Source organism: Trachypithecus francoisi, unplaced genomic scaffold (genome assembly GCF_009764315.1).
Source record: "Trachypithecus francoisi isolate TF-2019V2 unplaced genomic scaffold, Tfra_2.0 Lachesis_group9, whole genome shotgun sequence".
NCBI lineage: Eukaryota > Metazoa > Chordata > Mammalia > Primates > Cercopithecidae > Trachypithecus > Trachypithecus francoisi.
Window position 1 is genome coordinate 53,447,001 of NW_022681474.1, and position 27,419 is coordinate 53,474,419.

A 27,419-nucleotide genomic window follows, 5' to 3' on the forward strand; every position below is an offset into this window, starting at 1 on the left:
TATGGTGGCTGGAATGGTAGATACAAGTATTCAGGTAGTTTTTGCTATTGTTATCACTTATTTTTAACTTCAAACAAACATAAAATGCCGAGTAAATGTCAAACCAGTTTAATGCACAGTGTCCATTCTAATTCTCCAGAATATGCCATTTGTTTCACTCTGCATCTCTGGGGGTTTATTTAAAATTCGATCATCTCATATAATCTGAATTGACTGAGATGATTTATATTAACATTTGGACCAGTAATCCTCTCTATCTTAAAATTTGGAAATGTTCCAAAAGCATATATTGAAGGGAACATATTTGCCACTTTCATGATTTTTTGCCTTTTCCCACAGCAGCAAATTGCCTACGCTTTCCTAGGTTTATTATAGACATCTAAAGAAATGAGAATTTAGGAACTACGAATAGCTTTATCATGTGACACATTTGAAGAAAATGGAATGCTGTCACATCTTTTAAATTTAGTGTGATTGGGATCTTGGATTCTGCGAAGATTGCAAATTTGTCAGAGACCTGGTAACCACAACAATTCATTGAGGCCTGGAGAACTATTAAAAAATGAGGGAGATTATTTATTAGTACCCCTTGGAAATAATTATCTTTTCTGTATTTTCTGTGTTTTTCTAAGTCTTCTGTTTAGCATTTGTATGGTTATAATGGTAGATTAAATTTCTTGTTCCTTCTCGAGAGCATCTACTCTACTATGAGATGACACTGGTTTTTACTTCGGCAGTATTTACTGAACATTGCATTATACCAATCCAGGTATTCAATGATGTGGGAGCCAAAGGAAATAGAAGTCAGTTTCTACCCTCAGTGAGCCAAGTATAATTTGATAGAAGATAAGGATTAACGTAAGCACATTTATGTCCTAACACAAGGAAGCAAATATTGTTAGTCATTTCATTAGGAATTTCTTTTGTCATTGGGGCATTTGGGGCCTTCCAAACCTTGTGTCTCTTGCCATGCCTTTGTACTCACTCGATAAACCTCAGAAAGCAAGATATCTTTTCTGATTCCTGGTTTAAGTTGAGAGTGTGGTGCACATTAGTCAAAATCCAAATCATAAGAAAAGGCAAACCTTATAAATTCATTCTGGACTACAACAGGGTATCAAAATAAGTATATGAAAAATATGAAAAGCTGACAGTAGAAAAGATGCTCTTCAGGTACTAACCAGAGTTCTCAATCTCCTTTGTATTGGAGCTGTTACAATGTAAGGCTAGATCTGTACTAGAAACACTTTTTAAAGTCTCTCTCCAGTATTGAGAAGTGTAGCCCTCCAGTACTGCTTCTTGGTGCTGACTCAAGCCCGCCACCTACCATATTTCTGGGGACACTAGAAACGAAAAACAGCCACACACAAGCACTTGCTTTGCTCGGCAGGAAACATCAAAAACATTGATAAGATGCTATTTCCTAAAAGTCATTAATTGGGTAGAAAAATCACCATTTTCTGACTTGTTCCGGAAAGGATGGCTCTCTTTACTTTCAGATGCCATTGGGTCAACCAAAGGTAAGATAAAAGCTACTGCTGTATGGATTTCTCTGTGACCTGAGAAGGGGTCACTTTTCAGTTAAAACAAACAAAAACCAAAGTATCTAGCTTTGTCTGTTACTATTGAGAATTTAAAAGTCTTAATGTTTTACTTTGTTTACATTTTATATTTTGACCAAGTAGTAATGAATTCACTTTGACTCAAAATTCCAAAGATTTAAAAAGACAAAGAATCTCCTTTTCTACTGTGTGTAGCCACCTAGTTCTTCTACCTGGAAACTTAAATTTCCTGTGAATACTTCCAAAGATAGTTTATATGTGTGTAAGTGTGTAATCCTTTGTTCAGAATCCTTGGTCTAGGTGTATTTTAGAATGAAGGCTTCTTTTTTTTGCAATTGTAGGAAGATAATATAGCGTATCTACCATATTATCCAAAATCCCTAGTAAGAGGTTGTAGCCTCGTAATTAAACACATTAACATTTCTGTAAAAAATTCAGACATAGGCCAGGCGCGGTGGCTCACGCCTATAGTCTCAGCACTTTGGGAGGCTGAGGCGGGTGGATCACCTGAGGTCAGGAGTTTGAGACCAGCTTGGCCAACATAGTGAGACTACATCTATACTAAAAGTACAAAAATTAGCTGGGCGTGGTAGCACGTGCCTGTAATACCAGCTACTCAGGAGGCTGAGGCAGGAGAATCGCTTCAGTCTGGAAGGTGGAGGTTGCAGTGAGCTGAGATCGTGCCACTACACTCCAGCCTGGGTGGCAGAGGTGAGACTCTGTCTCAAAAAAAAAAAAAAAAAAACCCAGAAATAATCAAAGGTGTTAATATTTTTATAAAAGCATAACACAAGTGGAGTGAATAAAGATTATAAAATCTTATGCTACATCTCGTCAGGTTTTGCTACCAAATATGTTTGTACTAAACTTATTTTAAAAATGTATTTTTCACAGCTTTATAGATTTTGGCTTTGCCAATGAAGGATAGGTATCATACATATATACAGTACTGTGTAGCCTTTGCTCTGCTTCCTCCCTTTTTATTTAATATAAGTTGATGCATGCAATATGTACCACCCTTTGCTTTTTTGTTTTTTGCTTGTTGGTTTGTTTTTTGAGACGGATTCTCACTCTTGTTGCCCAGGCTGGAGTGCAGTGGTGCAGTCTCGGCTCACTGCCACCTCTGCCTCCCAGGCTCAAGTGATTCTCCTCCCTCAGCCTCCTGAGTAGCTGGGATTACAGGTGATCCACTTGCCTTGGCCTCCGAAATGCTGGGATTATGGGTATGAGCCACCGCACGTGGCCTGCTTTTTTGTTTTAATATAGCTGAGAGATTATTTTATATCAGTCATATCAGTATGTAAATAGCATGCTTTTTTAACATGTTTGTGGTATTCCATTTGTGTTACTCTGTTTGGGGTGCTATATCAAAATACTGTAGATTGAGTGGTTTAAACAACAGAAATTTATTTCTCATAGTTCTGGAAGTTGGGAAGTTCAAGATTAGGCTACTTAACCAATTTGGTTCCCTGTTGAGGGCCCTATTCCTGGCTTTACAGGTGGCTGGTTTCTGGATGTATCCTCACATGGCCCCTAAGAGCTCTAGTCTGTTCCTCATCCTATCATGGGGACTCCACCCTCATGACCTAATACATGAGAAGTTTAGTTACCTCCTAAAGGTTTCTCCTCCAAATACTATCAAGTTGGAGGGTAGGGCTTCAACATATGAAATTGGAGGGACACAGACAGTCCATAACATCATTATACTGGTGTACCATTTAACTCCTTTTTGATGCATGTTTAGGTAGTTTTCAGACTTTTGCTATCAAAAACCATGGTGCAGTGGATTACCTTGTGCATACATCATGTTGCACTTAAATGCATAGGATAAATTTCCAGAGGTAGAGTTCCTAGGCCAGTGTATGTGCGTTTGTAATTTTATGTATTGCTGAAGTGAAGCCTGTAGAGGTTGTCCAACTTCCATTCCACCAGCACTGTGTAAGGATGCCTGCTTCTTGTTACCCTTAAACATCTTTTGTCTTTTAAGGACTGTTTGCATTTTCTTTCTTTTGAACTGTCCTTGTCTTTGCATATTTTTCTATTGCTTTGTTGCTCATTTTCCTAGATTTGTAGGATTAATTTTATAGATTGGCTCCATGCTATTTTTTGGAAATATTTTTCCCCAATTTGCTGTTTTCCATTCTATGGTAGGATATTATGTATAGTTCCAGCTTTATTTTCTTCACCAGATATCCATCCAGTTGCCCCTTCACCATTTATTAAATAGTCCATCTTTGTCTTACTGATTTAAAATGCCACCTTTACCATTTGCAAATTTCCACGTGTGTTTGGTACCATTGGTCCCACTGACCCATCTGCCTGTTTGGGACCCAAGCCATCCTGTTTTTATTATTGTAGCTTATGCTGTGTTTTCTGCTAGGTCTAATTCCCTTTTATTTCTCTTTTCAGAAGTATTTTTCTGGCTTCTGTCTTGTTTATTTTATATGAACTTTTAGAAACAACCCATCTAGTCTAGTCTGTACCCCTCCTCTGCCAGTCTTTCTGTTGGAATCAGTTTTTTTGTTTTATTGTGGTAAAATTATATACAGCTAGATGCACAAGCATTACGGTCCAGTAAGTTTGCCTATGTACACACTTGTGCAACCCCAGTTCAAGATACAGAACGCTTCCATCACCCAGAAGCTTTTTGTACATCCTTTTCAAGTTACCTTGCTCCCCAGTGATTGACTTCTATTACATGGATTCAGTTTACTGTTAGGATTTCTTTGTATTTAAAAAATAAGTGACAGCTTTATGATGTTGTACCTTTATATCCAAGAATAGGAAAAACTTAACCTTTTTATTTGTTGAAGTCTCATTTTGGGTTCCTGATAGCATTTTTAAACATTAAAAAGAATTTTTTTTTTTTGCTATTTTATATATTTAAGTTTTTCTGTTTTTTTTTGTTGTTGTTTTACTGCCGGAAATAGCATGTTTTTTCCATTTTATCTTCTATCTGGTTTTGTATAAGAAAGCTTTTTTATTTTGTAAATTAGTTAGTATTTTTTATATATTAAATGATAAGCCCCCTGTAGAATATTTATTATTTCTAATAGTTTTGTAGTTGAATTTTTGATTTTTCTGATATGTCATGCCAGCTTTTTTGTTTCCTTTGATTTTTTACCTCCTCCCTCCCCCAACTTTTTAATACCGCTATATTTTTTTCTTATTGCATTCATAGTGGTGATTTTTAGAAGATTATAGTTTTCCTCCATTATATGTGAAACGAGAGCTAAAATATCTGTTTATCTGTTGAGTATTTAAAGGTTATGAATAATAATGAAGTTAGGGAGGGATTATGGGAATACTTAAAGTAGTGTGAAGTTTTCTTTCTAAAGTTAATGTAACTTGAAATGAACTGTGGTTTTCAAAATGTTAAATGGACAAGTTGGGGATCAATCACTTGATAGCAAATGTAGGATTAGCAGTTAACTGCCTTATCTCTTATTTGATAATACAGTCATGTACCACATGGTGAGGTTTCAGTCAGTGACAGAACACATATGTGACAGTGGTCCCATTAAATTATACCATATTTGTACTCTATGTTTTCTATGTTTAGATACACAAATACTTCCCGTTGTGTTACAGTCACCTGCAGTATTCAGTACAGTAACATGCTGTACAGGTTCATAGCCTAGGGTCAATAGGCTACACCATGTTATAGCCTAGGTATGTTATACCATCTAGGTTGGTGTAAGTACATTCCATGATGTTCGCACAGTGACGGCATTGCCTAATGATGCATTTCTCAGAAGGTATCCCCGTCCTTAAGCAAGGCATGACTATACATATAGGCTGCTTTCTATGTGCTTAGCAGCCAGAGGCAGCTCCCTGAAATAGTTTAGTCTGGTGTCAGCGTACGATCAAAGTAGAGGTCAAGATATGTAGAAGTATGAAGTGAATGAATATAGACAGGAGGGTCTTAAGCTTGGAAAAATGCTGAAATCAGCAAGTCAGGAAAGCACAGGAGTGAGAGAGTGCAAAGAGTGAGTTTGATTTGGCGACTGGGTTTGAGGCAGGTTGCTCATCCTTATAAAATTATATGGTAGTTAGATACTTAGCTGAACTTCAGTAGAGTTCTCATTGCTTAATGGGGATTAAATAGTTTATTTTTTGTCTCTTCTTCCCTTCCCCTGCTCCCACCAAAAAGCTGAGGCGGTTTTCTGCTCAAGGACCCATACATTGTTAAGTAACTAGAAACAAAAAGTTAGAACCTCGGGAAAACAAGAATCCAGACTATCCTAATAGTATAAGAGGTAATACATACCCTATTTGGTGCCTATCATATATCAGGCACTATTCTTGTGCTTTATGTATGTTAAATTATTTAAACATCACGCAGCAACCCTGCAAGGTGGACACTGTTAGGCCCATTTTATACATGAGGAAATAGGCATAGAGAGATTATATGGGAAGTTGTTGGTTGTTGGTGATCTTGTTTGATGATTTCATTAAAGTGGGAAGAAAGAAGCCAAGTTGAAGATGGTTAAAAAACAATGAATGATTTTTTTTTTTTTTTTTTTTTGAGATGGAGTCTAGCTCTGTCGCCCAGGCTGGAGTGCAGTGGCCGGATCTCAGCTCACTGCAAGCTCCGCCTCCCAGGTTTACGCCATTCTCCTGCTTCAGCCTCCCAAGTAGCTGGGACTACAGGCGCCTGCCACCTCGCCGGGCTCGTTTTTGTATTTTTTTTTTTTTTTTTTAGTAGAGGCGGGGTTTCACCATGTTAGCCAGGATGGTCTCGATCTCCTGACCTCGTGATCCGCCCGTCTCGGCCTCCAAAAGTGCTGGGATTACAGGCTTGAGCCACCGCGCCCGGCCTTTTTTTTTTTTTTTTTTTTAAAGACTGTCTCCCTCTGTTGCCCAGGCTGGAGTGCAGTGGTGTGATCATAGCTCATTGCAGCCTTAAACTCCTGGGCTCAAGTGGATCTTCCTGTCTCAGCCTCCCAAATAGCTGGGACTCGGCTGGCTAATTTTTAAGTTTTTTGTAAAGATGGGTTCTCACTGTGTTGCCCAGGCTGGTCTCCAACTCCTGGCTTCATGTGATCTTCCCACCTCAGCCTCCCAAATTGCTGGGATTGTAGACGTGAGCCACCACACCTTGCCCCTGAATGAAACACCTTGAAAAAGAGTGAGGTATGAGCAAGTGCTGACACAGTGGGTGTAGACCACTCTTTTAAGATTAGCTCTAAAGTGAACAAAGAAATGGGTTGGTAGATAAAGGAAATTGTGAGGCTCAGAAATTGAGTTAAAATGGCATTGCTGTATGTAGGAAAGGGGATGCAGAGTACAGGTAGAGAGTTTGGCCCTCATTAGAGGAGAGATCTTTTCCATCTAACAGGAGGAAATGCGGAAAAGTTGTGTGCCCTTGTGAGGAAGTTTGGAAGTTGGAAGATGAAGACCTGTTCTCCTGGCTTCATCTTCTCTTGTGGTTTCTGTTTGCTCAGTGAAGCATGAGATTCATACGGGCAGAAAGGGATGGGAGTGTGAGGAGTTTGAAGCAGTTTGTCAAGAAGTATTGGTTGTTCACTTAAAGTTTAAAATCTTGAAGTTAAAGTGATATCAGTCAACCTGGTTTTGTGACCACCCCCCCAGCATTATTTAGCTGATTAGTTACAGGCACAGATAAGGCAGGTAGTTGGATTTACCCAGGGTGAGATTTTGCCAGGTGTAGTAGAGTTCTCCAGAGAAACAGAACCAATCTGAGTTATAGATAGATAGACTGAGATTTTAAGGCATTTGTTTTTGTGAGGGCTGGCAAGTCTGAAATCTGTAGAGCAGGCAGGAAATTCTTGATCAGGAGTTAATACTGCAGCCTTAAGGCAGAATTTTGTTTTTCTCAGGGAAACTTGTTTTTGCTATTAAAGCCTTATCAAGTGATTGGATGAGGCCTACCCATGGTATCAAGGATAAGCTCCAGTACTTAAACTTGACTGTTTGTAGATATTAATCACATCTACAAAATACCTTCACAGCAACTACATAATTGTTTGAATAACTGGATACTACAGCCCAGCCAAATTGATACTTACAGCTAGCCATCACACCAAATCAGTACAAAAGGAGGAAAAGGGGACAAGGGAAATAAGGGCCTTTTAACTAGAATGCTTATTGTGGGGTAGTGGTTGAGTATGTAACTGGCCACAGGGTTTGAGTAAGTTAATTTGAAAGATTGCCATGGTCAGAGTGGGATACCTGAAAGAGAGATTTCACAAGTATGATAATTACTGACATTAATAATGCTCAGGATGACCTTGGGTGTGGGCTGCAGAGGTGGAATTCAGAGACAAGTCCGGAATGTGAGGAGGCCAATGAGTTAAGAGTCTGAGGTATTAAAAAAAGGTCAGTCTGCGTGCGTGGTGAAATCAGCAACTAGTGAGGGGAGTAAGGGTACATACTGTAAACCAGTTGTAATGTCCTCACTGAATAAGGAAGAATTGGAGGGAGGATAGACAATGACAAGAAAGGATAAAGGTAGTGTAACAGGCTAAGTTTGCTTGTCACAAATTGGGAATTTCAGAAGGCCAAGTAAAGGAATTAGGAGGATGGAGAATTGAGTCAAATGGAGGACGTACACGACAGTATGGCAGTGAGAATTCAGGGAATAATAGATAACCAGGGAGAACTGGACTTTTTCTGGTGACCATCAGCAGGGATGTGAGGTATGAGGGGATTAGTCCTGATACAGGAGACGGTGGGTATCAGTTTTAGTCTTGTAGGTAGGACTCTGTGGCAGTGCTTTCAAATTGTTAGTCATGACCCATTAGTAGGTTATAGAATGAATTTAGGAGATCACAACTTCTGTTATGTTTTTAAAAGAAATGAAGTAGAAAATACCATAGTGTGTCATGTATAGTAAGGGACTAAGAATTTTTTAACAGTTTTATTGAGATATGATTCACATACCATTATAGTTATCTGTTTGAAATACACAGCTGAAAGCTTTTTTAGTATATTCCTGGAATAATGGAACCATCATCACAACCTAACTTTAGAACATGTTTGTCGCCCCAGAAAGTAACCTCATACTCACTAGCAGTCACTCCGCATTTCTTCACACGCACATACCCCACTCTCCCTGGCCCTAAACAGCCATTTGACTTACTTTCTTCTTTGTAGTTTTGCTCATTCTGGCTCTTTTTTATTTTTTTGAGGTGATGTCTTGCTCTCTCACCCAGGATGGAGTGCAGTGGTGTGATCCTGGCTCACTTCAGCCTCCCAGGTTCAAGAAATTCTCCTGCCTTAGCCTCCTAAGTAGCTGCGATTACAGATGCCTGCCATTAGTCCTGGCTAATTTTTTTGTATTTTTAGTACAAAAAATTTTGGCTCAAGTGATCATCCCTCCCCAGCCTCACAAGTAGCTAGGACCACAGGTGTGCCCTGCTAATTTTTAATTTTTTTTTTGTAGAGATGGGAGTCTCACTGTGCTGTCCAGGTGCTCTAACTCCTGGGCTCAAGTGATGCTCCCACCTTGGCCTCAAAAAGTGCTGAGATTACAAACATGAGCTTCCTCGCCTGGCCAAATAGTTCTTTATATATTAGAGATACAAGTTGCTTAACAGATGTATGGTTTATAAATATTTTCTCCTGTTTTGGAGGTAGTCTTTTTACTTACTTGATGGCATCATTTGTAGCACAAAAAGTTTTAATTCAATGAAGAAATCCAATGTATTTGTTTTTCCCTTGTGCTTTTGCAATATTTTATAAGAAGCCAATGCTTAACTCAAGGTCATGAAGACAACTTCTACGTTTTCTTCTGAGTTTTATAGTTTTAGCTCTTACATTTAGGTTTGTGATCCATGTTGAGTTAATTTTATGGTGTATGGTATGAGGAAGGTAAATGAGGTCATTCTTTTGCTTGTAGACATGCAATACTCCTAGCTCCATTTGTTGAAAATGCTATTCTTTTTTTTTTTTTTTAACGAAGACGTATTTTATTATTTTGCTGCAAAGCTGTTGCTTCACCATATAAAAATAGCACCAGCAAATGCAGTGTATTGCAAAATCAAGATAGTGGTGTGTCATCTGACACTGTACAAGCAACAAAAACCCCTTCACTCCCAGTTATTTCCAATGGAAAGATCATTAAGTATTTCATCCCAAATCCAGGTATGGATATATGCAAGTTACAATATTATATAAGGCTTAAGAATAACAACGTTATCTTTGAATTATGTAATTTTTAAAACTAGTTTTTACCATGGATAATTTAATGAATTCTGAACACTAGAGCCTAGTCTAAAATCTATAATCATTAGAAAGTTAAAGGGCATTTTCCTTCATTAGCAGCGTTAACAGTAGTTTTTTTCTTCTCCATCGGTAATGCTAAAAGTTGCTATTCTAAGTCTTCTATCCACCACTAATTTAAGACAATCTGCTGGTTGCGGTATTTCATACTAGTTTATTTAGGGGTTCCATTTTCACTCCTCAATAGATTTGATGTATTTCTCATATGCTTCTTCACTCATAAGTTCATCTAGTTCTGAAGGGTTACTCAGTGTCATCTTGATCAGCCAACCATCTTCATAACAAGATTTGTTTACAAGTCCTGGATTTTCTGCAAGAGCTTCATTAATTTCAGTTACTTCTCCTGATAAAGGAGAATAGAGTTCACTAGCAGCTTTCACACTTTCCAAAGCACCAAACTCATCTTGTTTTTTCAATTTTGTCCCAACTTCAGGTAGACTACAGTAAACAACATCTCCCAATGCTTCCTGTGCAAAATTGCTGATTCCCACTGTTCCAATACCATTTTCTGTTATCCATTCATGTTTCTCTGTGAATTTACGCACCGAAAGCAGAGCGGGTCGCGTGCGCAGTGTCCGGACGGCGCGCGCCCCCAACTGCCAGGGCCTCAGCGGGCGGGGCGCGGTGGGGGACGGGACCGCGCGCAGGGTGCAGAGCAGGTCCCGCACGCTCCGCACCACTCGCAGCGCCATGTTTGCAGGGACCGAAAATGCTATTCTTTCTTACCAAATTGTCTTGGGCATCCTTGAAAAAAAGGCAGATTTATTTCTGGATTCTGAGTTGTATTCCATTGATCTATGTGTCTTTTCTTATGTTCCCACAGTGTGTTGATTACTGTAGTTCAGAATTTTTTGAAAGTTGTGTTTCCCATAGATGTGTGAGTATATTTATATAGAGATACACACAGAGGTGTGTGTGTAATGGATTATGTTGTAAAATGTTGGAAAACCTATGGTGTTTCCCCGATAGAGTTCACTCTCTTGTGGCAACTTAGTGGAGTATGTTCCCTCTCAGGTAATATACAGAGAAGACAGATTAGAGGGTCTGTCTGTGAGTATATGAACTCCTTTTAGATTGGATGACTGATTTTTCTTACTTTAGTACATGAAGGTTTCAAGTGCATGTTGACTGAAGGGCAGTAAGTAGGGCATAGAACAGCTGTGGGAATTCCTAAAGAATTCATCGGGGATGAACGTAAGGATTATGGAGTGAAGTATTTGAAATTTTGAAGTTAGCAGAGTTTTGTACTGCGCCAGTCTTTCATGATTCTCCAAAAAAAAAAAAAAACTTTTTTGAATATATTAAGCATGTCTGTGTTGGATAACTTAAGACGTTATATAATAAAAATTATATAGATAATTTAAGGTTTGGGAATGATGCTATCTCCTTCTAGAGAGGATTTTTGTTGACTTTTGGCAGGAGGCAAGCTAGTGGCACTAGCAATCCTGGATCATCTTAATCCAGTCAGAGACTATAATGTTTCAAAACTGGGTTCCAGAGTCTACGAATGCTGGTCTATTTTGTTTTATTTACTTCTGGGATATGACCCCTTGGAGTCCTAGCATAAAGCCAGGGGTGTTATCAGCCCCACACGCCCCCACCCCCACACTTTCTTGAACCCTTAACTCCAGTATTTAATCATCTCTAGTCATGTAAATCTGTTGCAGGTTCAAGCTCAGCTTCTCAGCCACCTCTTTGGAATTAGCAGATCCCTTCAGGAGGAAAAACGGCCCCGGATGCCAGGCTCCCTTATGAGCTTTTCCTTATTCTACCAGATCTGGTCTTCATGCTTTTTCACTACCGTGGCACTCTGATGCCCTCAAACAGGTTTTTTGGTTTTGATTTTTAAAACATTTTTTACTGGGGACTTGAGCAAGTGTCCAGTTTTTCTAGTTGCTCCCAGTAAGATAATTGGTTTGAATTATCTAGTTCACCATTTTAAGGAAAATGATTTGTTAGGTTGATCAAAGTTTATGTCATAAGATTCCCTATTTGAAATTGTAGTATATGTGGTTTCAGTTTTTCCTAGGGGTAAGATTTTGGGTACCAGTTTCTACAGATTATAGGAATTATTAGAAAAGGGGGAAATAGCCTTGGAAATAGAAATGGGAGGGGAAAATGGTAGAAAAAACTAGATATTTTTGCAAAGTTTGGAAAAGATAAAGGTATAGGGTAACATTTTCATGTCTATTAGGAGTGTAAAAGGGCAGTCGTGTAAAAGGAGCTGAGATATTTGTTGTAATGATATTGTCATAATTAAAAGACTGTGGAATCTAGGTATTATGGGGGTGGCTTTGAGAAGTATCTACTTAGTCATGTTGAATAAAATTTTAAAATTTCTCAGAGAAACCCTAGGATACTGAGTCATTAATTAAAGGAGTCAACTTTGGGGCTGGACTTAACGGTTGTGTTTATAGCAGTATAAATCTGCCCAACCACTAGTATGTAAGGGATTGCAGAACAAATGTAATTTCATATAACCCATTATTTATATGAGAGATACAAAATGAAGCTGATTTTGATTTAGGATGCCATCTTCATCTGTGTATGAAAATAAATGTAAGGTCTTAAAGAGTTTTTGTTTTTGATTCTCTAAGCTATTCCCATACTTCTTAAATTTCAAAATTACAAAGTTTTCCATCCATCTTAATCATTATAATTGAGGAAAAATGATATATCTTTAATAGCCCCTTCTTTTGAGAAAATGATAGATACTGGGTGTATTTCAGAAGGTTTTATCAGCAGAGTTTTGGTTGATATTTTAAACTTTGAGGATAGGAATTGTTTAGTAAAGTGATGCCCTCTTTTTTTTGGCTCTATCTTCCAGTATATGTGTCATAGGAACCTGATTTAAGATCAGTGTGTTTCTTTGTTAGACCTGTCAGTAGAATCGGCTATTACTGTTTTTTGGTTCCTTAAAACTGAACATTTTGGCCACCGTCCTCACCCACATTTTAAAGTGACTTCATTCTCTCATATCACTCCCAACTGAAGAATGTTCAGACATACACATTGAAAGAATATTATGGTAAACACCTGTATACTTCATTTGGATATTGTAGTTGTTAGTTTTTTTGTCATATTTGTTTATGTCTCTCCTAAAAGTAAACACATTCTCTTACATATGTCATACTTAAGCCCTTAATATCTAGTTCATATTCAAGTTTTGCTAATTATTCCCCCAAAAGATCAGTTTGTGCTGCAATCAGGTACTCTGATTTCTCACCTTGTTTCCTTAGCTCTTGTGAATATGTTTTCGTGCATGAATAGTGTTCACATTGATGTTTCTGTTAGGGGCAATCACTGGGGAGTCCTATTCTTCCATCTTGTTCTGCCCCTCTTTTCCAAAAAGGTCAACTTTTTCAAACCAATATTGAATCAGTTTATGAACTACGTTTGATTGTTGTTGCTTTAGTCACTTTTAACATACAACAATTGTCCTGTTTTCTTTTTTTTTTTTTTTTACACTTATGATACTGGCTTCTTGGAGAGACTGGGCCATTTGTCATAGAATGTTTCCCTTATTTTGGATTTGTCTGATTGTTTTCTTGTAGCAATTAACTTGTATCTCTGTTCCACTGTTTCCTAAAGTAGAAGATTGAGTCTAAAGGCTGGATTATATTTAGTTTTTTTGGCTTAGTTATTCCTATGTATATTATATTGACTCATAACACAGGCATCAGGTGGTTTGCCTAAAGTGTGATCATTTGGTGTTAAGATGGTATTCACGGCCGGGCGCGGTGGCTCAAGCCTGTAATCCCAGCACTTTGGGAGGCCGAGATGGGCGGATCACGAGGTCAGGAGATCAAGACCATCCTGGCTAACACAGTGAAACCCCGTCTCTACTAAAAATACAAAAACTAGCCGGGCGAGGTGGCGGGCGCCTGTAGTCCCAGCTACTCGGGAGGCTGAGGCAGGAGAATGGCGTAAACCCGGGAGGCGGAGCTTGCAGTGAGCTGAGATCCGGCCACTGCGCTCCAGCCTGGGCGACAGAGCGAGACTCCGTCTCAAAAAAAAAAAAAAAAAAAAAGATGGTATTCACCAGATCTATCCATTATAACGATGGGTTTCCCCTTGACAATCAGCAGTTCATCAGCGAGATGACATTTTGGTTCCCTGTGAATATTCTGTTTTCCAGCAGCCTATGTGTTTAGAGTCTCTTGGTGAGCTTTGAATCAGTTGTTTCATTTGGGCTTGCAAATGGTGTTTTTTTGTTTTTGTTTTTTGTTTTTCTAACCCTATCATCCTTCTTTTTTATTTTTATTTTTTTCAGACAGAGTCTCACTCTGTTACCCAGGCTGGAGTGCAGTAGCACCATCTCTGGTCACTGCAACCTCCACCTCCTGGGTTCAAGCGATTCTGTCACCTCTGCCTCCCGAGTAGCTGGGACTACAGGCACGTGTCACCACGCCTGGCTAATTTTCATATTTTTAGTAGAGACAGGGTTTCACTATATTGGCCAGGCTGGTCTCAGACTCCTGACTTCAAGTGATCTGCCCATCTGGACCTCCCACCTATCATCCTGCTTGATCTATTAATATTAACCAGCTTTCCTTTGTTAAAAAGACCTTTCCCCCTTGTCAACTAGGATTAACTACAGTTCTTCCTAACAAGATGAGATAAATGTTTATTTCTCTTTAACATACCAACCCTCTAACATGCCAGTTTTGAAAATTGGTTAGTAGTCATCTCCAAAAAGTGGCACATAACTTTCACTCTCTCTGTATCACAGGGATTTTTGATTTTTCAAAAGTTTTATGATCATTTCAGTCATTCTTTTTAAAATAGTCTTCATTTGTAGAAGTTTTGGTTTTACAGAAAAATTGAGTATATACTATAGTTTCTATATACCCCACACCCAATTTCTCCTATAATTAACATCATATGTTTGCATGGCACATTTGTTACAGTTAGTGAAAATTATTGGTACATTATTAACTAAAATCCATAGCTTATTCAGCTTTTCTTAGTTTTTAGCTAGTGTTTTTGTTTTGTTTTGTTTTGTTTTTACAAGATCCCATCTGGAATACCACATTACATTTTGTCATATCTCCTGAGGATTTGTTAGCTGTGAGTTTCTCAGATATTCCTTTTTTTGATGACCTTGACTGCTCAAATATTTTGTGGGAATACCGTTTTATTGGAATTTGTCTAATGGTTTTCTTATTTTTAGACTAGCCTTATGGGTTTCTAGAAGGAAAATCCACAGAGGTAAAGCATCATTTCATCACATCCTGTCAAGGGTACGTACTGTTAACATAATTTATGACTTGGTTTTGACTTTGATCACCTGGTTGAAGTAATGTTTGTCAGATTTTTCCATTGTAAAGTTACTCTTTTTTCCTCCTTTTCATACTGTACTATTCGGGAAAGGTGACCATGCACAGCCCACACTTAAAGAGTAGGAAGTTATGTCCTGCTTCTTGATGGTAAAGTGTCTACATAAATTATTAATATTTGGAATCCTTCTGTGCAGGAGATTTTTATTTTCTCCCGTTTAGTAATTTATTCAGTCATTTATATCAGTATGGACTCATGGTTGCTTATTTTATACTTTGTGTTACAGTCCAATACTAATAATACTTCATTTTGCTACTCACATTGTTTCAGATTTGGCCATTGGGAGCCATCAGCGTGGATGTTTTCTGAGCACTTTCTTTCTGGCACTGCAGGATGCTCCCAGCTCATCTTGTATGTTTTCTACCCTAGTCCTGGGATCAGCCATTTCTCTAAGGAGCACTGTTTCCTTTAATTAGGAAATGGTATTAGAAACAAAGTTCTAGGTGTGCTTGTTGCTACTGGGATTTTGTTTCTTTTAGGTACTCTCAGCAGATAGAGCAAAGAAATATATTCATATATTGGAAATATCTGTATATCTACATGTCTAGATAGACACATGTAAGTGTTTAATATTATATATAAATATATGTGCATAAATATTTGTAACCATCTGTATCTGTACAAGCTAAACATGAATTCTTAGTGTCTTCAACTCTAATCTATTACCATATGGTCATTCCTGGTCCTCCCCTTACCAGTAAATTTCCTCCAGTAGCGGGAAACCTGCCTCTCAGCACACACCACGTATTTACTTAGTTGTTCAATTCCAACATAGATCTTATAGCAGTATCAGAATTGTTAACTCACACGCAATGGAAACAGCTGTATCAACTAGGAGGGTTTTTTCTTTTTTTGCAATTCTTCAGAAATTTCTAGGTAGACAGTCATGTCATCTGCAAACAAAAACAGTTTTATTTCTTGTCGCCCCTCCATCTGTGTGCCTTTTCTTCCCTTTTATTGTCTTAGTGCAGTATTTAGTACTTTAGGCATGATGTTGAATAGGAGTGATGGGAGGAGACGTTTTTGCCTTATTCTTGTTCTTAGGGGGAAAGTATCTAGTTTTTCACCATTCTATGTTCACTGTAGAGGGTTTTTTGAGGGGAGTAGAGTAGATTTTTTTAAAAAAATCCAATTGAGGAAATTCTTCTCCATTCTGGGTTTTCTGAGCGTTCTCATCATGAGTGGTGTTAGATTTTGTTAGATACTTTGTCTGCATCCGTTGATATGATCGTTTGATTTATCTTCATTAGCCTGTTGATGTGGTGGGTTAGGGTTACATTAGTAGATTTTAGAACCAGCCTTGCATATCTGGGATAAATCTCACCTGGTTATGGTGAATAATTCCTTTTCTACATTAATGGATTCAATTTACTAATATTTTGTTGTGGAGTTTTGTTACCTATGTTCATGAAAGATACTGGTCTGTAGCTTTCTTTTCTTACAATCTCTTTGTTTTATTATTATTATTATTATTAGAATAATGCTGCTCTTTTAGAATAAGTCAGGAAATGTTCCTTCTGTTTTTATTTTCTGCAAGAGGTTGTAGAGAATTGGTATCACATTTTTTTTCCTTAAATGTTTGGAAGAATTCACCAGTAAAACTGTTCGGGCTTCGCATTTTCTGTTTTAAAAAGTTAATAAGTATTGATTCAATTTTTTAATAGATATAGATCTGTTTAGATTATTGATTCAGTTTCTTTAATAGTTACAGGTTTGTTCAAGTTGTTCATAGTATTCCTTTGTTGTACTTTTAATGTACTTGGGATAAGTAATGATGACCCCTCTTCCATTTGTTACGTTAGTAATTTGTGCCTTCTCTCTTTTTTTTTTTTTTTTATTTGAGACAGAATCTCACTCTGTCACCCAGGCTGGAATGCAGTGGTACGATCTTGGCTCACTGCTACCTCAACCTCCTGGGTTCAAGCGATTCTCCTGCCTCAGCCTTCCAAGTAGCTGGGATTACAGGCATATGCCACGATGCTTAGCTAATTTTTGTATTTCTTAGTAGAGGTGGAGATTTCACCATGTTGGCCAGGGTCATCTTGAACTTCTTGATTAGTCTGGCTAGAGGTTTTAACAGTTTCATTTATATTTTCAGCGAGCCAGCTTTTTTTTTTTTTTCTATTTTCCTGTTTTTAATTTCATTGATTTTGACTGTAATTCTTTTTTTTTCTTCTGTTCACTTTAGGTGTTATTCTTTTTGATGATCAGTTGTCTCACATTTGGCCAGTGAGAATCTCTTGAGGTGGCTGCTGTGTCCATTTTGATCTGACCTGGTTGTTCGTTGAGTGCTTCCTTGCTTTCTGGCAGGATGACATGTCTTTCAGCCTGTAATTATCTTGCCTTAACCTGGGACACTCCATTTCTTTAGGAAGTTGGCTTCAGTCTTCATTTTATGTGATTGCTCATTTCTCCCATCTAAACTTTAAACAGATTTGGCACATTGAGATCAGCATTTTTGCCTTTTTTTGGTAGTCAACAAGAGCAACTGAGGTGTCCTGTTGATGCTAGTATTTAATGTGTCTTAAAACTTGTCTTAAAGACAGAACATTTTCCTATTCAATTTATATAAGCAAAAAGGCACTTTATCTGTATCCAGCCAAACTCTTCTATGGCATCTCTGAAAGTCATTTATACTTTACCAGTTTGTACTTTTGCTAAGGGATAGTTGAAAACCACACCTTTTTAAGAAGTTCAGAAATTGAGGATGCAGTATTCTGAATTATCTAATTTGATTTTTCTGCATCTGTACAATTGTTTCATTATTTAATAAAGTGTTTGAACTTTACCTTCAGGGTTTTTCTTTTACTTTTGACAAATATTATGTGCCAATACTTTACAAATAGTAACTCATTCAATTATTTAACCTTGCTGGTAGATATGGTTATTCTCCTCTCTCCTTCATAGATGGGAAAACTCAGGCAAGATGAAGTTAAGTAACTTGTGCAGGGTCATACATGAGTGGCAGAGTCAGAGTCTGAATCCAGATAGTCGGCTCCAGATGCCAAACTCCCAGCCACTGCTTTGTGCTGCCCCTCTTTCCTCTGCCAGTTAAGTAGAAAAAGTTGTTTGTGATTCTGCATTTTGCTGTCCCCTTCTCTTGTTAATTATAGTATAATGGGTGTCACTCTTATTACCATAAGCCTTAGTATGGTATTGCAAACACCAGTTAAGCAATAACGTTTTGAGATCCCTAATTGAAAGAATTTAGAGCGGTGTATTGCTTTGAGTTAGTTGGCCCTTTGCTGCAACTCTGTTTTTCCATGAGACAACATTATCATGAATAGTGATAATGTGTGGAAAGATGAGGCCTCCTTTTTTAAAAAAATAATATTAAATTCATTTAGAGTATGAATTTTAAAGTAGTGTAGTCAGTGATGATATAAGATCAAGGAATAATAAGTGAAAACACTTCATAAGGCACAGAGCTAAATGTGTGTCACTATTTTATTGGTGTACATAGTTACTGCTAGAACTGTAGAGGAAGAATCATTATTTTATGGAAAGAACATATGTTACTGGAAATCCTATACTCTTAGATCAGAATTCTAAATTCTTTGATGTGTTAACATAGGGTCCATTGCATCCTATTTCCTGGTTTATTTTTATCCTTGCACTGCTTCTTCATAATTCTAATTAAAACCTTCTGGTTCCCCAAGGTCAGGGCATACTCTTTTTGAAAATAATATTAACTAGTGCTGATGAGAGGAAGAGAGCAACAGGAAGCATTAAAAAAATTTTTTTTAGCCGGGCGTGGTGGCTCAAGCCTGTAATCCCAGCACTTTGGGAGGCCGAGACGGGCGGATCACGAGGTCAGGAGATTGAGACCATCCTGGCTAACCCGGTGAAACCCCGTCTCTACTAAAAATACAAAAAAACTAGCTGGGCGAGGTGGCAGGCACCTGTAGTCCCAGCTACTCGGGAGGCTGAGGCAGGAGAATGGCGTAAACCCGGGAGGCGGAGCTTGCAGTGAGCTGCGATCCGGCCACTGCACTCCAGCCTGGGCGACAGAGCAAGACTCCGTCTCAAAAAAAAAAAAAATTTTTTTTTGAACTAACAGCAAATATAAAATATTGAGGAAAAAGGTAAAGATTAAAAGTATCTATAATCTGGCTAGTAATATTTTGGTGTATTTCTTTTTATGTATTTTGTGCACATGGGATAGAGATTTATATACGTGGGTACACACTTACATGTACAATTTGTAAGGATCCAAAAATCATATTAGCTTACATTAATTGAGGACTAGAGTACTGATAACTGCTTTTATTTGATTAAAGTCTAGGAAATAGATTTTGTTTAAAAGAAATGTATTCTTAACAGAGAAATAATTTTTATAAAATAAGAGATTTGCAACATTGTTTTTTTCGTGTAAGTATGCTAAGACTACCATCTCTTTAACAGAAAGGAGTTTTAAACTTAATGGGAAGATGTCTCAGGGATTCTATGAAGTCAAGAATGTTTTCATATAATACTGGAAGTGTTACTTGCCTTTTTTGTGTCTGTTCTCAAGAGTTTTTCTGAGGCCATGTGACTTGCCCTGTCATGTGGCCACAGATCATATGGAAGCAAATGAGAGAACCCAGCTGTCTGAATTTAAGCCAGACAATAAAGGGATTTGCAGAAATGTATAACAATGTGTGAGAAACACATTCAACCATCCAAACCCATTGAATGGACTCAGAGACACGAAGAACAGTGGAAGTGAGACTTTTACTGGCAGTCTTGCAAGATCAGGTGTCTGGTAGGCAGGCACACCCAGGGCAGGTACAGCAGGTAATTTATCTCCTAGCATGCAAGTCCCTTCCCCAGTTCCTCATTGGTCGAGTACTATGGGGTTACGATCTTCCCGGACGTTGCGTAAGTTTCATTATCCCCCTTAAAAGGTTATACCCCAGTACCCTTCCCCATTAAGTTTCGATTTCCCAATAGCAAAACTTTCTTCCCTTTTATGGACTGACCCCTCCTCTACATTCTGATCGCTTATCATGACTTTATAGATGCATGAGCCATGTGATTTGTCACATCCGCAGGCTGACTGCCAGTATTTAGATTTGGTTCTTGGTCTAGAATGGCTGGATTGTCAATGGTAATGAGTATAGGATTACATTCTAAATTGTGGCAGTTATTTGGCAGGGAGCCCTTGGACAGATGTAGTTTATTCTTCAAGGGTCTCCAGCTCAGAGTTACCCAACCCATGTTTACTGTCCAACCCTGAAGCTGGGTAGTCCACCATACATCATCCCAGCTAGGTGGGGCAGGGTGATGCTCTACTATAACCTGTATCTGGTTCAGGGCAAAGATATTTATCTGCCTGTGAGAGCTATCCCTGATTTTCCAAATTCCCACAAGGTTAGACATGGCAGGCATCAAATCTTATAGTCTGGGGTGCTACCGTCTTGGTTACACTAATTACCAACCTGATTGGATAGGGAGGAGTCCCCTGCCAGTTTCCATTTTGACCTTCTGCTCTTTGTATAGTAGCCCATCTCAGCCGTATTAACTTCAAGAAATGGGGCCAACCCATGTTTTTTTTTAAATTTTTCTCAGAGTTAACTTTAAGGGTTCCCTAGTGCACTTTCCACCGGTCTTTTCCCCTCCCTTCTGGGGTCTCTTTTACCAATCCCTTGACTCAAGGATAGTGAGTCCACCCCTGTTCAGCTGTTTGCACGGCTGGCTCAGTGGTAAGGAGCACTTGATAGGGACCTTCCAAGCTTGGGTGGAGCTTGTCTTCTTTCCAAGTCTTAATCAGCACCAAGTTGCTAGGCTGAAAGTGGTGAACCGTGAACTCAAGAGGCGGCATTTAAGTCTTCAGAAGTCCTCCTAACCTAAGGAATGACAGGGTGGAAGATATGGCTAGTATATAATTTCTTAAGCATTGATCCTTGGTTTCCATAGTAGGGAGATCTGTAGCTCTGCTCAGATATGGGAGCCCCTGTAATAACTTGTAGGGGGACAATCCCAAGTATTTTCTTGGGACTGTCATAATCCTAAGGAGTACTATTGGGAGACATTTGGACCAGGTCTTTTAGTTTGGTGATTATGCTTTTTGAGAGTTTGATTTATTCTTTCTACCTTTCCAGAGGAAGGGGATGCCAAGGGGTTTGATAATCCCATCTAATTTGTAAACCTTCCATAATTCCCCTTAATACCCTTGAGGTAAAGTGGCTCTCATTGTTTGAATCAATGTTTTCCACCAGGCCAAATCTAGGTACAGTCTGTTCTAATATTATTTTCACCACATTACTGGTCATGACTGTTGGAAGGAGCAAGACTTCCACCCAGCTGGAAAGGTGACCTAGGATCACCAGTAAATACATTAGTCTTCCTCCTTTGGCCATTTCTGTGAAATCTACTTGAATGCTTTGAAATGATCTTACTCTGGGAGGTCTTCCTCCTGTGGCCTGTTTTCTGATAATCTTTTTGTTTATCCTTTGACGAGTTACACAACTTCCACACACTTGTTTAGCAGGGGTATAAATCCCTGTACACCCATAATTCTGAAGTGTTGCGTCATGCAGAGCCCGGGATCCCCAATTACTCCTTTTGTGTAATATAGACATTAGCTTTCTCATCAGGGGTTTACTTATTTCTCTCCTATTGGGAAGTACCCATCTCATCTTCAGTTTGAGTGACCCCTATCCTGTCTAATTCTTCCTTCTCATCTCTGATAAACTGGGGCCTTAATACTACCTTAGATCAGGCTAAATAGTCTAATTTCTTCCTCCAGGGAGGCTTGCTTAGCAGCTTCAGCTGCAAACCTGTTTCCTACAGCTTCTATAGTGTTCCCTTTCTGATGACCATTTACATGAACTATGGCTACCTCTGCTGGAAGCAAGAGGCTTTCTAAAACCTGTTTGGCCAGTTCCCCATGTACCAATTATTTTCCCCTGCTATTTATTAGGCCCCACTCTGTCCAGATTTTTCCGAAAGTGTGTACCGCCTCATAGGCATACTTAAAATCAGTGTATATAGTGCCATTTTGGCCTTCAAGGAGCCTTAGGGCCTGGTTAAGAGCATATAATTCACAGGTTTGGGCTAACCAGCCATTAGGTAGTCTTCCTTTCTCACATAAGGAGTGTTTATTTCCGTCAATGACAGCATAACCATTATGTCCCTTGCCATCTATCACTGGAGGCAGCCCATTCACAAACAGCCTTATCCCATCATGTAGTGGAGCTTCTCTAACATCTGGTCTAACTTTGGTTTGGTATTCTGTGATATCTAAGCAGTTAGGATCTGATGTCTCTTTGTTCTCCTCTCCTTTCCATAGGAAACTGGCTATATTCAGGCAAGTATTTGTTGTTACGACCAAGTCATCTTTTTCTAGTAATATGGCCTCATATTTTAGAATCCGAGAATCAGTTGACCATCTTCCAGCTTTTTGATTTAATATATTCCTGACTAGATGTGGGGTGCTATTAGGGCCCCACCAAAGGTTAGCTTTCTAGTCTCCTCTACCAGCAGGTCTGTGGCAGCTATTGTTTGCACACATTTGGGCTATCCTTGAGAGACAGGAGCGAGAAGCTTGGAGACAAAAGCAACAGGTTGCCTCTTCCCACCCTGTGTTTGAGTAAGCACCCCAAGGGCCATGCCCTGGTCTACTGTTACAAACAGATGGAATGGGTTCTCTAAAGAACCTGGGAGGGCCAGGGCTGTAATGAGGGCCTGATTTAGCTCTTTCACTGCCTGAATTTCTTCTGAGGACCACTGCAAGGGATCGGGTTCCTCTTCTAATAACTTGATTGGCCAGATGCACCAGGGAAAGAAGGGGTGGAGCCACGAGGCAGAGCCAGTCCTCCTGCTTGGGTCCTGGGCCTAGGAAAGCTAACTAGGGGCAGGAACGGGGAGTCCCAGGCTGTGGATGTCTCTGGGAGGGAACGTTGGGTCAGCAACAGCCAGAGGAGCTCCTACGGCCAAACAGTAACTGTGGCCTCCCTACCTTTGGGCGTCTTCTGGTTGCCAATGTGCTGCAAGTCACGGCTCCCGAATCCGGTTGTGCAAGCTCCAAAGCAGTGGAGCCTGGCACTACTGCCATCTCTACCTCGTGGATCTCAGAGCTGCTGGATGGCTCCGCCCACCACCCCCTGAGCTGGCCCCACTTGGGGCTGGCATTGGCGGACAGCATGTTCCGGGCACCTCTGCTCCTCTCTGCTGGGGCCTGCACCTTTCCTGGCTGCTGACTCATACATGTCAGAGCTGCAGGACGACTCCACAGACGCCCTGCACCAGCCCTGCCTGGAGCTGGCTTTGGTGCACATGCGACAGGTCATTGTGGTTCCCATGGGCCACCTCTCCTCTTTTTGGGCAGCTTGGGCCTTCGCTCGTCCCCACGTCTGCCGAACTGAGCACCTGCCGCCTCTGCCCAGGAAAGGTAACCAAATGCGACCAACTTAAGGCACCCACTGAAGGCACTAACTGAAGGCTACCAACTGAAGGCCAGTTGCCCTGCCAACCAGATTGCGTCCTACTTAGGAGGAACCAGTCAGGCCTTGAGTTCCCTCCAGGTGCTGCCTTTCCATTTGTGATGTGGGAGTCCAGGCACTGGCTCACAAGGGCCCCCGCCCCCCCAGCGACCCCGCCCCACCTTTCATTTTTGGTAGCTAATAGCAACTTTCAGGTTTTCTCACTATGAATTATGAATATGAATTATGCTGAAATTACTGTATCCTAATGTACCTCATGCACTATCTGACATTCAAAGACCCCCACCTTTGAGTTTTTTGAAAACTAGAAAAGACAAATTTCTGCAGGTACTTTCAGAAAATAACATTGCCATGAACTAAGATTACTCTGTGATGTCAAGTCGTATTTCATGTACAATACATTCATATTTCATAATTTAAAATGCACATATTCAGTGGACTTGAAGCCAATCAAACATTTGAATATGTGCATTTTGAATTATGAATATAAGTTCATGTGGGGAATTGGGGTTCCTCTTCTAATAACTTGAGATACACAGAATCTTTGTCGTTTGAGCATATGAGTTAATCCATAACCTACACTAGCCAGTTAAACCTAAAAATTTTCGGAGTTCTCTCTTTGACTTAGGCAAAAGCAGACCCACTCACTATTCCCGATATTCTCTCTGGGTTTATTCTCCACTCTCCTTCACTAATCAGGTGTCCTAAACGTTTTAACTTCTTTTTCCACAAACTGCAATTGTTCTTAGAGACTCACAGTCCCCTTTGTCCTAGGAAATTAAGCAAGCTTGTTGTGGTTTCTGATACCTTGGCCCTACTCTCCCCAGAAAGTAAAAGATCATCTACGTATTGTAACAACTGGATTCCCCTGGAAGGTTGGAATTCTTCCAGGACTTTTTCTAAGATTTGACTAAGTAAGTTTGGGGCTTCCTTGAAACGCTGTGGCAGCACAGTCCAGCGGTACTATTGCTTTCTTCCAGTTATAGGATTTTCCCATTCAAAGGGAAAGAGGTCCCTAAACCTAAAGTGTAGGGGACATGCCCAGAATGCAGCTTTTAGATCCACCACACTGAACTACTTACATTCATAGTATCTTACTAAGGAAGGTGTAGGCGTTAGGCACCATAGGGTGGTGGGTCTGGACAATTCGATTTATAGCCCTTAGATCTTACACCAATCTATACGATCCATCAGGATTTTTGACTGGAAGAATTGAAGTATTGTGACATACAGGGTTCTAATAGCCCATCTTTAATCAATCGCTCTGTTACCAGTTGGAGACCTTTTCTCCCTTCAGTAGAAATGGAATATTGTTATCTGCAAACGACTTCCCCTGGTTGTTTTAGTTCAATCTGTAAGAGTGTGATTTTTAACCCTCCTCTGTTGCCTTCCCTAACCCACACAAGGGGATTAATTTTTCTGTCCTCCTTCTCTGTTGGGAGGCCCGTCATTACTTTCAGTTATTCTTCCTCTATTCCTAATCCTGAACCCAATCTCACAATCAGGTCTTGACCCAGGAAGTTAGTTCCTGCTTCAGGAACATATAAGAGTGACCCCTCAATTTGTTCTGGTCCCAATCTAATTAACACTTTATTGAAATCCCTCCCCTTTTACCCCGATATTGTCCATTTTTCCTTAGAGAGTTCTGTACCCCTTGGTTGGTGAATTAGGGAGGAGCGAACCACCCCAGTATCAACCAAAAATGTTACTTCTCCCTTGGGTCCCACCTTCAAATTTATCAAGGGTTCCTGTGGGACCTTCTCGGAAGGATCCCCTGACCCCCCAGTCTTCATCAGCAGCCATGATGGGTATCACCTTGCTTCCATTCAAGACATTCTCTCTTAAAATACTCTTGCTTTCCTCACTTGTAACATCCACTCATAGTCTTAGGAGCTTTTCCCTGCATTTCCTTTTTTTGTCTGTGTCGAAATCTATCATTCCCTTGTCTCCTTTGAGGGGATCTTGATCTAACCTTTTTCTGACTACCTCTTCCCTAGTAGAAACCATGTTTTTTGCTTTTGTTTCTGCTTCTCTTCCTCTCTCCTTACAAAAAGACTTTCTGAGCTTCCCTCAGTAATTCCTCGATTGGTTTGTTATTCCATGCATCAATCTTTAGTAATTTTGTCATGTCAGGCCAGCTCTTAGTTACAAAGTTACCCTTCAAAAGGCCTTGCCCTACTGTGTTCTTCTGATCTAATCCGGATTGTTTTCTCTTCTGATCTCTGAAGGAATACAGAGGGAGTTTCCTCTTTTTAATCTTTGAATCTCGAATGCCTTTGAGACATTTTGTGTCCTAGTAGTGGACTCTTTTATCCTTTTAATTATTAGTTCCCTGAGGTCCTGCATTTGGGCCTGGTCCCTGGGATCATTATTATCCCATTTGGGATCTACATTTGGAGATTTTTGTTTGGCTGGCAAGACTCCTTGCCTGAGAGGGGTGTTGCCTCTCCTAGGTGGTCATGACCAGTCTCCTGATCATTCCCCTTTCTTCTCCTGTGAACAGAGTATTCATGATGGACATCATTTCAGCCCAAGTGTAAAAGCTGGGTCCTAGAAATTGGTCCAGCTGGTCTGCTAAACCAAGGTGATCTTTTAGGAGTGGTTTCATTTCTTTCTTGAAATTCCTAACTTCAGTACTTGTAAGAGGAGCATTTATAAAGCCAGTCTCTCCCTGTCCCATGGGAACTTCCCTAAGAGGGAACATGCTAGATGCCTGCTGTGTGGAAGGGATAGGGAAAATAGCCCTCTTACACTGTTCTAATTCTTTTCTTAAATTTGGATAAGGATTTAAAGGAGCAGTTGGTTCAGCTCCCCCATGGTCTCCAGATCTCTTCCTCTAACCCTCCTGCTGCCCCTTGATCTTCCTGTCCCCTATTTTGTAAGATGTATGGAGGGGATGAGCATGATAGGGGGTCCCAAGGCTTTTCCCTGGGCAAGGGCTTGTTATTAAACTGTTCTTTTTCTTTGAAGGGGAACATGGGGACTAATTCCTTGATCCGGCGGAGAGCAAACTATCTCTTCTTGTGAGGATGGTGTTTTATTGTTCACATAGAGAATTAAAGCTTGGCACACCTATTCCTCATCTGAGCTAAACTTAGGCCAGAAGACTGAAGGCTTACAAATGGGGTCTTTGGGCCAGATAAAACAGTAATACTTTATCATCTTTGCTTTTCCTTGTCTCTGTTTCAAGGATTGTCACTCCAAACCTGCAGCATTCTCCCCAAGGGACTATCCAGAGGAATGTCAGAGGGATTCTCTTTGGCTCCCTCTTTCCTTTGTCCCCTAGGCCTAGAATTTCTGTTTCTTGTTTTCAGTCAGTCTTTGTGTTTGAGCTTTTCCCTGTGTACTCAACTCCCCAACTGGAGGTTTCTTACACACCCCAAGAATTGCTTTGTCTGCCTCCGGCCATTTCCTTTGCAGGAGAACGAAACTGCGGATTGGACTCTGCATTTGCCTTGTATCTAGGATATGTCTCAGTCACACACACTCAACCTCCGAAAATGCCCAACCACCAAGGCAGTACTTATAGTCCATTTTTTCTACCTTGGCTTGCACATGAGGTTGCCTGGTTGCCACGGTGCCTGCTTTTCTCCCTGTGTCACCTCCACTGCCTCCTGAATAACAGGCTCAGGTTTGTCAGTGGCCTTTGTGAGGAGCCAGGACACTCAGACATAGCGGACCCCCTAAATCGGGTGAGATGCATCTACCTTTTCGGCTGGAGTCCCACTCCACGCAGGCATAAAGATCCCATACGGGCCCCCAAGTTTGTAAGAGAAACATTCACCCGTCTAAACCCAAAGAATGGACTCGGAGACATGAAGAACAGCGCAAGTAAGACTTTTAA

General features: G+C 40.0%; 2 protein-coding genes across 16 annotated transcripts in view; one reads left to right on the forward strand and one right to left on the reverse strand.

Moving 5' to 3' along the window:
- The window catches only part of MAPK8 (mitogen-activated protein kinase 8), a 156,366-nt gene that overhangs the window by 4,531 nt on the left and 124,416 nt on the right, over positions 1-27,419 (forward strand). For 7 of the 15 annotated variants that reach the window (XM_033209986.1, XM_033209978.1, XM_033209973.1 and 4 more), the window contains one exon: positions 14,983-15,052. The exons of the other annotated variants lie outside the window; for them this stretch is intronic. The gene's annotated coding sequence lies outside the window, so the exon portion shown is untranslated. The remainder of the gene's footprint in view (positions 1-14,982; positions 15,053-27,419) is intronic. 15 annotated transcript variants of the gene reach the window in all.
- On the reverse strand, positions 9,944-10,850 carry LOC117082865 (glycine cleavage system H protein, mitochondrial-like). The gene has a single exon (XM_033209988.1). It carries the CDS (start codon positions 10,499-10,501, stop codon positions 9,983-9,985), a length of 519 nt encoding a protein of 172 aa, XP_033065879.1. The 5' UTR covers positions 10,502-10,850; the 3' UTR covers positions 9,944-9,982.

What these genes read in the sequence shown, in the direction of transcription:
- LOC117082865 (XM_033209988.1), bottom strand. Translation starts at nt 10,501, where the DNA reads ATGGCGCTGCGAGTGGTGCGGAGCGTGCGGGACCTGCTCTGCACCCTG.